General features: G+C 32.3%; 1 protein-coding gene across 1 annotated transcript; it reads right to left on the bottom strand.

The window, feature by feature from the left end:
* Nucleotides 1–282: 282 nt before the first annotated feature.
* LOC133293716 (uncharacterized) lies at nucleotides 283–1414 on the bottom strand. Its single transcript, XM_061492316.1, has 2 exons — nucleotides 1292–1414; nucleotides 283–1185 (listed from the first exon to the last, which is right to left on the bottom strand). The coding sequence occupies exons 1-2, from the start codon at nucleotides 1412–1414 to the stop codon at nucleotides 283–285; spliced, it is 1026 nt and encodes a 341-aa protein (XP_061348300.1).
* Nucleotides 1415–12447: the final 11033 nt, after the last annotated feature.

Raw genomic sequence — 12447 nt, 5'->3', positions numbered from 1 at the left:
AGAGTTCATATCCTTATCAAGCAATCCTAATAGTTCAAATTTCTTGACTCTAAAAAACTTGGCTGGTTTAGGCTCTATTAGTTCAAAGTTGCCTTTATCTAAGCTATCATTTTCACTACTTAAAAGCACATGGTTAGCAACCAAATGATCCAACATAGATATAGGGCAACAACCATCAATACCTTCATCTATAGAATTCATGGAATTCAAGACCTTAAATGCCATTTTTTTCTCATTGACCCTTATACTCAATTCACCTATTTTAATATCAATAATAGCATCCTATTTAACTAAGAATGGCCTATCCAATATAATAGGCACATCCTTGGCAGCTTCAAAATCAAGTATTATGAAATCTGCTGGAAAAATAAACCTATAAACTTTCACTAATATATTATTTATTTTTCCATCAGGGTGTTCAAGTGACCTAACAACTAATTGAGGAGTTATTGTGGTAGGAGAGGCTACCATTCCAAGTTGGTTAACAATAGAAGTATACATCAAATTAATATTAGAGCCAAGATCACACAAGGCTCCTCCAATATTCGTATCTTCTACTGCACAATGAATTGTAAAAGAACTTGAATTTTCCAGCTTGGGTGACAAATCATTTGGGAGGTAGTGCTCCTCTTGCTGTTTTTGAAGTCTTTGAGGAGAGAGGAGTTTTCTTGCCCTTGATACATGTTGAGGAACTTCACTATTCTGCATATCGATTTGTAGTGCCTTTGATTTTGGCACTTGCTTTTCTAGTTCAGCAGTAATCTCATCTTCCATGTCTTTCTCTTGAGGTGAAGTTTGATTGAGTGAAGGTTGAGTTGAAGGGGTGTCTTCCACTTGCTGTCCTTCCTTCTCTATCAATTTCCTCAAGGTAGACAGCCTTATATCATACTCTGGCTGATCCACTTCTCTGCCATTCCTCAATTGGAGGTCTTTGCATACTTCTTTTTCATCCCTCCTTGGAAATTCAGTATCACTAGGGAGTGCCCCCAAAGGTTTGCTACTAATTGCTTTAGCAAGTTGACCTATTTGTATCTCAATGCTTTTCAACATGGCACTATGACTTTGGAGTAGAGCTGTCTGATTTTGCACAGCATGATTATTCTTTGCAGCATAATCTTTCATCCACTGCTCAAAAGAAGGGTGTGCTTCTGCAGAGCTGAATTCTTGTTGTTCAGCAAAAAGTTGCTGAATAAACAAGGTGAAAAATGCTCATTTGGTTCAAATGATTGTTTCCATTCTTGATAAGGCTGCTAGTATTGGTAATTTTGGCCTTGGCCTTGAGCAAAATTACCTCAATGGTTCTGCCATATTTGTTGATGAAATTGGTTTTGATTGTCGTAAATTTGGTTGAAGCCTCCCATATAAAGGACAGAATTTGGGTTGCTGGGGCATTCTTCCAAAGCATGAAGTCCATAGCACAAGGACCAGATAAGTTTTGTAGCAGATATTGGAGCAGGTGCTGGTTGCCTTTTTATAGTTTCATTTAAGGCAGCAAGTTGAGCTGCAAATGAAGTTGTTTCATCGACTTCATGGATAAAATTTGCATCATAAAATCCATCCTCTCATGCCATTGTGGTTCCCTTTTGTAGTGCTCAACAACCAAACCTTTATCTTTTCTTCAGAATCGGCAGAACCCAGACTTGTCACTACTTTTTTTTTTTACAATTTATTTCTGCAAACTATGCATCAAACGTCAGAGTTTAACAGAAAATAAAAAGAAGAAGAATAAAAAAATTCAAATTCAAGAACCTAAAAACAGAATATCAAAAAAGAAACTAAATAAAAAGTATAGATATTTTTTTAAACTATGCATCAAACAACGCCATTTTGTTGTTTGGATATTTTTAAAAAGTATAGAATTCAAAAAGAATTCAAGTATCGTTAACTGGGAACGGGAAATTTAATTTCTTTCGGTTATTCCTTTTTTTATTTTCTTGAAGGTTAAATTGATGGCTTTTTCAATGGAAATTATAATTTTCTAAAATGAAAACTATACTGAGAATAGTAAGAACACGTTTAAATGAGTAAAAATGAATATTAAAAATCTAGAATTCTGATTTCAATGAATTTTCCTTGAAAGTTGCATGTCTAGGTTTTAACTGTTGTAGCATCTAACTTGATGGAATCTGACTTTTGTAGAACTTAACTAAATTTTCCCAAATTCAGTTCTAAAATGATTCAAATTAATCCCTTAATCTTGAATCAGTTCATTGATGACTTATAATCAAATTATTTCCAGATTATTCCTAATCTTGAAATCTTGAATTAATGAAATGCATAAACTCAAATCTTCCAATAAAAGTTTATGCAAGAATCTTTAAGCCCATTTCCATGGAACTTAAACCAATAAATTTTCACTAATCAAACATCTAGAACATGCACAACAGTTTGAATCAATTAATGGGTACTTGTCATCTTCATCAGAATTCTAGAAAATGGTATTAGCAATGCATGTTGAAAATTAAAGCAAAAATGAGACTCAACATAACAGTAAACATGTTTTTCATTCACAAATACTAGAAAAAAGTAAGAGATGTAAAGTACAAACCAATATGATTCTTCACAATTGAAATTATAAAATTACGAAAAGCTTAAGAACAGAGATGTAAAACCACGAGTTGCACTGAAGGTTTGTCTTCTTGAATCCCTTCAAGAGTGGTGTTCTTCCTTGTGCATAGTCTCCAAGAAAATTACAAAGAAAATTAAACGCTTGTGAAATCAAAAAATGAAAAATGAAATTTCTTTTCTCCTTTATCACAAATAGATATTCCGATTTATAAACTAAAGCATCAAGTAGTTGTTGTCCCTTAGATCAAAAGAGCATCCAACGGTTCTCACTTTGCCATCTTAGCTTCTTTATTACAATTATGCCATCCTAGTTCAAATAGTAGAAAAAAATATCACAGACATTACTAATATGTCATTATCAACCCAAATACCTTATTGGGTCCATTCTTTGCATTTTGGGTCATTTTTACTTGCACTTTCAATTATATTCAGCCCATTTTCAATAAGAATTACACTGCTAACTAAGGAAAATTTTCAACTTACAGCACTCATTCACGTTCAAATTGGGCGAGACAATTCACGCCCAAAATAGGCGTGAATGCCACGTAATTCACGCCTAAATTAGGCGTGATTAGTCACGCCCTGTGTAGGGATGATTGCACGGTTTATTACGCCTAATTTAGGCATGACTCACACACATATCCTGCCTCTTTTAGGAGTGATTGGCATACTTCTTCCTTATTTAAACACCTCTCATCTCCATATTGTTCACAACTCTTGAACATCATAACTTCTTAGTCTTTCATACAATCTCACTTGCTTATGCATACTCTGTTTTGTGCTTTTTGTTAATATAGTTAAGAATGAGTTCACATTCTGATTCTATTCGTGTTGTTTTATATTATAATGGTAGGAAAATGGAAGGTCGACATGGTGTCATTTTTAAGGAGAGAAAAGACCAACACGCATCATGCACAACTCAACAGTTAGCAAACTACATCAAAAATTCGTCAAAAATTAGTGCTTGAAGGTAAGCAATCTATCAATGTGGTCACTGCAAGAATATGGTGCGAATCACAATACATTAGTATACAAGTTGTGGACGATGAAGACGTAGAAATGGTAATTGAAGAATTTTTCAACTAGTCAAGGAAAGATTTTTTAGAGTTGTACGTGGATATTGCTGAAACAGAGGATGTTGCTTTACCCATGAGGTCAGTTGATTTCAATTTTGCATATAATGCATCATCATTTGCTGCTCCAGTTATTAATCTGTCTATGGAAGGAGAAAATGACCCTACCTAGGTTATGGAAGATGATGGTGGTGGTGACGATGATGAAAATATCAAAATTGAAGATCAACTTATTGCTGAGGATGCTAGCGCTTTGGACAATGATGATGAACGTGGTATTCTTGAAACTCAAATCCTAGAATATGATGTTGTGGGGGAGTCTCATGTCCAGAAACATCATAACATCGCATCCACTCAGTTACCGCAAATTTCAGAAGGTGTGTTAGTAAACAATGAAAATATACATTTATATTCATAACTTTTTTAATAGTGTTATTTTGTACATGCAGGTGACGATGTTGTTCCTTTTTGGAAAGAAATTCCACACTACACATACATTGATTGAGATCATCCGAGCGAACAAGATTCTTATAACGAGGGTTCAAGTTCTTGTTTAGGTTCAGGTTCAATTAATGGTCCATGGATAATAGGTAATAAGTTGTATGTTAAGCAAGAAATTGCATAAAAAAAGAGAGGTGCAAATGGCAATCAAGAGAAACCTAATGAAAGAGCATCAAGAAGCGACTGTGCTTAAGAGTACGCCTACAAAGTTAAGTATGAAATGACGTTCACATGAACAAGGTTGCCCGTGGAGGGTTAGGGTAATAAAACCAACATACGGTGAAAATTGGAAGGTTACTAAATAGGGTTTCCCTGGCAATGGAGGGGGGCAGCAAACCTATTAGTTGCTCCCTAATCTCCCATCTATGTATGAATGGTCTAAGCTTAACCACCTAGTTATCAGGCCATTTACCTCGAAGCGTGTGATCATAAACCCCTTTGAGCTTTATAGGCCTCAATGGTTTTGGCTGATCCAAACCAAACTGTCTCATGCATCTATCTGGTTGGTAGTACTCAACCATATGAAAGCATATGAATGGTGTCCTAGCCAACCACAAATATAGCTCTTGTGCATATGCATCCAAGAAATGATAGTTGTCGTTTGGCTGCCAAACCACCTACAAAAAATATTAAAAAATCCCATAAATTAAGTATCTACCACCATGAGAAAATAATAATTAAGCTTCACTCATAAAAATATAACATACCTCGTCCCTGCATAGCGTGTCTAGAGTCCCCTGATATAAAAGTTGTTGCTGTGGCTTAAAGCAGGCTAAGCCATTAAACCTGTTATCCAAATTAAACATATAAAGTATTAATAATTTGTAATAAAAAAGATAACAAATGAAGATATACAAATGACACATACCGGTGCCTGTAGTGCCACTCATGGTGAGTAGGCTGAGGAAGAGAGGGAGCAATAGGTGGAAATCTGAGCCACGCCCATATCTGAAGTAGAATATGACACCCACTCATGTCTGATATGCGTGGGTCTGTAAGCTTGCACAACTGTCTAAAGAAATGCGCGAGAATAGCAGACCCCCAACTGTACTGTCCAATCTCTCGAAAATCTCCTGCAAGCAATGCAATATAGCGACATGCAATGACGCTACCTCCCGATCTGTCTCAAAGGAGCCATGACCTTAACATACGCGCAATGTGCGTTTTAGTAAAAAATACAACCTACTCAGGATGCGCAGCAACTGCACCCCAATGCGGATATAGTCTATCTAAGTACGAGAGCTTCACATCCCCAAAAGGGAGCTCAGCCTCGACGGGAGCATGGCCAAAGACGTCCTGGCACACGACCCGTCAGTCAAAAGATGTAACTTCGACGACCACTCTCCCATCAGTCGACAAACCCAATATAGTCGCAACATCCTGCAACGTGATGGTCATATCCCCCTGGGTCATATTGAAGGTATGTGTCTCTGGTCTCCACCTCTCCACTAGAACACTAATCAGCATGGGATCAATCTAAAATAAATGCAGACAAACTATCAAAATAAACGAAAGTATCAAGTACACTAATTTTTTCACATTTATTATTAAAATTAAAATATTCTTCACTAGTACTTTCTTATATGCATACTTGAATAAGTCGCATGCGTGCGACATGTAGGAAGCCAGCCTGTGACAGATAGTCTGCCACCATGTCGGGAATATCGTCAGGAGATGGCCCCCCTCCATCCTACCAAGTCTAGTTTTGCACTGGCGAACCTTATTCTCGTTCCACATAGCCTGTGAAACATGCGTGCCCCTCCGAAATACATCCCACTTGTATGGTCCTGGAAGAACGTGTATTGTGGGATTCGAAGGTTCGGGCTCGGTATCGAATGTAGACCGAGGTGACTCAGAAGATGACGAGTCAGCTATAATAATGTACTATACACAAGTACAAATTAATTGGTATTATTAATTTCATTTTCAAATAATTTACATGCCTAAAACAAAGGTTAAGAAATATATTAAATTACATGTATAAAATATTCCTAAGTCACTGCTAATTTGTATGTCTCTAACATATTCCTAAGTCACTAATATATTTCTAGGTCAATAATATATTCAAAAGTCACTAACATATTCCAAAGACACTAGTTTAACATATTTCTAGGTCACATTAAACATGTTATATGTACAACTTCCTTGGTCACTACTATAACATATGTACTATTGTATTTAAAAAATAAATAAACCAGATATGAAGGCTTACTTGTCTGACTGGGCTTCGCTGCACAAACCACCAAAAATCTAGAGAGAAGTTAGAGAACAAGTTTAGAGAAAAGGTAGAGAGAATGTGTGAAAGTGAAAAATGAAATTTTTGGGGTTTAAATAGGCCAAGGCATTTATGCCGTCATGCCTAATTTGGACGTGAATCATTCACGCCTACTTTGGGCATGAATTGTCTTGCCCACTTTGGGCGTGGATGAGTGCTACATATTCATAATTAGTTTCAAAACAGCAATGTATCTGTAATTATTTATTAAAATTGCAATATATTTTTTTCCCCATTATCTTTTCAATCACATCACACAAAGCTACAGGAGCACCTTCATCGTGTTATCACCATCCGATAGCAAACCACCATCCGAGTCACCGGTGCTTGGTTGTGAACATGTCGTTGCACACGCTCCTATATTCCTTTGTTGATATATTAAAATTAAGATGGACAAATTAGTTTACACCGGTATAAAAATAAGTTTCGTGCTTATTTCCAGTCTTCAATTTAAGGTTCATATGAGTTATAAATGAGAACTGTTAGATATATAAGGATCCACGATTTAAGATTAAAATTATAATTTACACTATCATAAAATGATTTTGCCCCAAATTATTATTTAGCAAAAAAGTATCTAATGTTACTTTAGATAATTGTGTCTAATGTTCACCGAAATAACATCATTTTGAGGTTAAAAAATTAAATAATAAAAACTATTATAACCCTGAAATAATTAAAATTATAAATACACCATAATTTCTGTCCCAAAACGACGTCGTTTACGTGAACATTGATAAAGTTGTCTAAAATAACTTTAAAAAAAAATGAATCCTTATAATTTATTATAGAATTCTTTATTATTATATGTTATTACATACAAATATATAGTTATTATATTCCTTTTCAACTACCCGTTATAATCTAGTAGATTTTATTTTTGCGAAGTGTTTGTTCTTTTAAATGACACAACTTGTATCATTTCACTCTCACAAAGATGTGAAACCCGCACCTTTATATTTTTTGGTCCACTCTCTTCCCATTTATCTATCTATTTCTCTCACTTAAAATGACACAAGTTTAAATCCTTTAAAATGACACTCATTTTGTCTTTTATTTTTAGCACTTGACTTTCCATTCAATTATATTATTTATTTGGGAAAAGTTCAAAAATCACTTATAATTTTACTTTAAATTACTTATTCTCTTATATTTTTCTTTAATCACATATTCTCTATGATTTTTTCATCTAAACTAATCTTTAAAACCATAAAAACTTAACTAATCTGATTTTACCTGTCTTAAAATAAGTGATTGACAGAAAAATTATATGTAAATTTTTGAAGTTTTCGTATATTCTTATCCGGCCGTATTTATTTATTATTATTATTTTAGTTATATTGGTGCCGTACCTGATTTGACTATTTGAGTAATTGGACGGAATTTCATATTAAATAGGTTGAAACAGATTTGCATGCCAATTGGTGATAAGATGCCAACCCAAAATAGAAGTCAAAAACAACTGTTGGTAGACAACTGAGAAGTGAGAATGACACACCAAGAATTTATGTATCAAAAATTCATTTTTTAAAACTGTTCAAGACATCAAATCCATTTTTTAAAGATTAATCATGGCAGGAAGTATTGAGCTGCTCTCTTTATAAAAACTTTTTGAGGATTAAAATTCTCATCATTGTAAAATTTTATTAAAAGGGAAAATTTTAGATAAAATTCTTTAAGCCTTTGTAGTTCTATTTTATAATAAGAATAGTGTGTATATTATTTTTATATTTTAATAGATTCGATTTTGAAAATTTAGTTAAAATAATTCATATTAAGAAATTAATTTCTATTTAAGAATGATATTTTAAAAGTAAATTTAGAATGATTAATTTTCTTTAAATAATAAAATAAAATCTTTTAAAATGTAAATATAATATGTTTTGAAAAAATTTATGAAAAAATTTATGATTCTCTACCTAAAATTATTTTTACTTATCAGATATACAAAGCTATTTTATATATTAACCGTGATTTGACCTAGTCAAAAATGTAAACGAAACAGGTCTCTCATCACTCCACCGACACAGAGCACAGGACTGAAAAGAAACAAGGCCCATAATTCTGGCCATGCTCCATTTAGTTACCATATTTTTTTATTTATTTTTTTGTAATAGTCACCATACATATTTTTTATTAAAATGAAGTAGAAAAATGTGAATTTAGATATATTAATTATAAGAGATGGGTAATGAATATAATCAATTAAGTTATTTCTTTTATCAGTATTATGAAAATATTGAAAATATTTTATTTTATTTTTCTATAAATTTAAGAGGTATCTCCACTCAATTATCTCTAGCCATTTTTTTAAGGATCAAACATGTGCCTCAATCATTTAAGACACTATATTGTTACCAAGTGTAACACCCCTTTTGGCTGAAAATATTATCTAATTCACTACTATATTTCATTCTATGAAGATATGTTATAGTTAAAACTAATCTCTCCCAGGCAAGGCATGGATACATTAAACAATAAATATTTTTAAATTGAAGAATCGTCTGAGTCTTTAAAATTTCATATAAATCTGTTGTCTTAACAAGTATTTTGAAATAGAAAAAGTATCAACTTTATATCTTTAAAGTAGTGTGTGGATTAGATGTTAGATGATCAATTTTGCATAGGGTTTTTTCCTTTTTAATTTAAAGAGGTGTTTGGTAGAGGGAAAAAAAATTTGTTTATGAGAATCATTATTCCTGAGAATATGCTAGGATAGGAATATTACCAAAAAGTTATTTGATAAGTCAAAATATTCCTAGGAATGTTGGCTCAACTTTCTTGATTCTATATTTGGTTGATTGTCAACAATTCTTGGGAATATGGGCTCATTTTACAAAATTAACATTTGATGAATTTTTGAAAAATATTTCTGATATCCCACAGAAGGGTCAAACACGGTGCTGGGGTCACCAGAGCGGAGCGGAGTGAAGCATAGAGGAACACAATAAAGGCTTTGTGAAAAGGAAGAAAAGAAACCACAATTTTGTGAAGAGTATCACGGCTAGAGCTTTAACAAAAGAGTGTATTTTAGTTATGAAAATATTAAAGCAGGATTATTTATGTCCTATAAATTATGTAAAAAAAATTCACTAGATGGGAATCCAAGAACACCATCCACCTAGTGGTATTATTTCATCGGATTCTTATTCACAATTTTAATTTCCAGAAATCTAATTTTTTTTAAAAAAAATTTAAAAATTCTTGCATCAAACGTAGGTAACCAGGATTCCCAATGTGAGTTTCTTAAGAATCTAAAATTTATCCTTTTACCAAACAACTCTTTTTAAGTGTGGACTCAAAAACATGGCACGGATAAACCTACTTTTGTTAAATGTGAAATTAATCTTAATATTTAAACTATTCCTAGCATTGTACAAGATCATCAATTACTGAACTCAAGTTTGTTTATTTCTTCAGCCTCAACGTTTGGTCTATTCAAAGATTTGAACTTCTTATAACAAAAAAATTTAAATGCTAGCGATGATCATTTATTAAAAAATTAATTAATTCATAATGTATTATTCATAGTATAAATTATTTTTAACTAATATTTATCAACCCTACGTTTTAGAAGATAAGTTTTGATGAACTTTAAGTATTTATTAACGGGAAAAATTCATAAATTTTTCTGTGATTTACTCTTATGTCAATTACACCTCTATGCTTTTTTTCTTACCAATTATCCCCTGTGATTTTTTTCATCTAAGTCTACATTTAACATCGTTAGTAATTGGACTTACTTGTCCATTTTACCCATATTTTACTTGTATAAAAAATTACTAATTAATCTAATATAAAGATTTAGGGTATCAGTTGTTATTCCATACTCAAGAGAGATGAATTGAGTATTACAAAATTTTCACCAAAACCCTCTTTCTTATTTCTAAATTACAATTTTATGCAAACTTTGATATATGAAAAGCTAATCAATACATTCAAACAATTCATAACATATAATATATCACAAATATAGAACATATGTTAGAACATACAAGATATCAAAAAAAATAATTAAAATTCTAGTAATAAAGAGTTTAGAGTTTAGAAAATTGTAAACATGATATATCTTAGTTCAGTTACCACCACTTGTGACCTACCTACGTCCATATTGAAGCCGCTCGATCAAATATTTCACTAATGGTCAAGCTCCAAAGGTACTTGACAAACCACTACAATCTTTCAAGACTTCGGGTTCTTGGATACCTTACAACCACCAAGTTTACAAGTACTTGACAATCTTACAATTCTCTCCAGATTTTTCTAGGTATTTGGCTACCTTTCAAACGTAATGGATCTCACAACCCTTTCAACTTAAGTCTACAAGAAAAGTGTTCTAATAAAGATTTACACTCTTAAAGTATAGATAATACAACTTAAAGCATGAGTATATGCATTTTCAAGATATAAGCTCAAATATATATAATCTTTGAAAGATATATAAGAATATGTAAATGATAGTGTAGAATCTCTCAAAGTATGCTTAAGATGTGTAGGAATGATGCCCAATAGGTTCTGGATTCTTGGGAATGTTTATATAGTGATTATACCCAAAACTAGCCATTTATAGCCGTTAGAACACTTTCTGGACATAAAGTAATTGATTACTTTATGAGAGTATCAATTACTTATCAAGTAATCGTGCAACTTGATCGCAAAAACACTGTTTTATATTTTGGATATAACTTGAGCTATACTTATCGATTGATGTGATCTTAGTCTCTTTAGAAAGATAAAGGAGATATCTAAAACTTCTAGGAGGAACACAAGATCTAAATCCATCATCTTTGATACAAAAAATTGTCTGGAAGATACAAACCAAATTATGCAGCAATTTTAAGTTTAAATGCATTTCAACTTGCTTCCAACCACTTAATCTTGAGTTGATAAATATATTTTGAAGTTATAAAATATGTCAACGATATTTTCCATGAATTTTTCTATTTCTTTCGAGTATATAAAACCATGGATGATGCATGTATGAAAAGAAGTTTACTTTGAGAAAGGATTTGAGTTCATGCAAAGCACTCTACCATATACCCTTACATATCGTATCTAAGTCCTAAAAGTGTATTCTAATAAGGAATTGGACATAGCTTCTTGTGTTGATTCTTGGATCTTGATCCTCACTTGAAATTGAAGCTTTGACTTGTTGGATAAGATAATGTTTGGCATTTTTTTATTATGATCATTTTTCATCATGGTTGTGATATTGAGCTTCTTTTAGATGTTATTCATAATTGTTGTATTTGACCTTAGTGTTGATCTTCTAATTATTTCTTGCTGCTCTTGTCCAATGATCTTGCCACTTTGATATGTCATTATTCTTCTTTTGTGGCTACATCATACATCTTCAATATCCATATATGGTTGATTTTTTTTGCTCTTGATTAATGCTCTTCTTGTTCTTTTTTGCCACTTTGTTATCATCAAAATATACCTTGTATCTACACTAATAACTATTTAGCTTCATTACAAAGACATAAAGAAAAATCATGTATCCTACCTCTTTCAAACTTTCACAAAATGGACAGAGCATCCCTAGAAAAAAATAACAAAAAAAGGTTAATATTCAAAATTTTGAATGTAATCACCTTAAATAGATAGATCTTTCTTTTATTATTCCTAAACCAATCCCTCATTGTTCCGCAAGCAGCTACTGTTTTATTCTGTTTAGAGTAAATACTCTTTTTAGTCCCTAACAAAAAGTATGGTCCCCACTTTAGTCCCTTACAAAAATAAATTAATCAGTTAGTCCCTAACAAATTCAAAGTGGACCCATTTAGTTAAAATCGTGGTCCCTCACAAATTCAAAAACGACCCATATTAGTCCCTCAAAAGAACTAAAATGGGTCCACCTTGAATTTGTTAGGGACTAACTGACTAATTTATTTTTGTAAGGGACTAAAGTGGGGACCGTGTTTTTTCTTAAGGATCAAAAAGGGTCTTTACTCTTCTTTTTATGTTATTATAATAATATTATTTACATGTCACTTATATTATTTTCTTATAATTTTATACTATATTTTT

The sequence above is a fragment of the Gastrolobium bilobum genome, unplaced genomic scaffold, assembly GCF_033153095.1.
Source record: "Gastrolobium bilobum isolate Gb01-03AN ecotype WA unplaced genomic scaffold, APGP_CSIRO_Gbil_v1 utg26785, whole genome shotgun sequence".
Taxonomy (NCBI): Eukaryota; Viridiplantae; Streptophyta; class Magnoliopsida; order Fabales; family Fabaceae; genus Gastrolobium; species Gastrolobium bilobum.
Note: the sequence above shows the minus strand (reverse complement) of the source record. Positions and strands in the feature narration are given on the sequence as shown.

Coding starts and splice junctions, on each gene's coding strand:
- LOC133293716 (XM_061492316.1), bottom strand. CDS start 1,414: ATGGACTTCATGCTTTGGAAGAATGCCCCAGCAACCCAAATTCTGTCC. Junction 1,186..1,291: donor AATATGGCAGAACCATTGAG/GTAATTTTGCTC, acceptor TTGTTTATTCAG/CAACTTTTTGCTGAACAACA.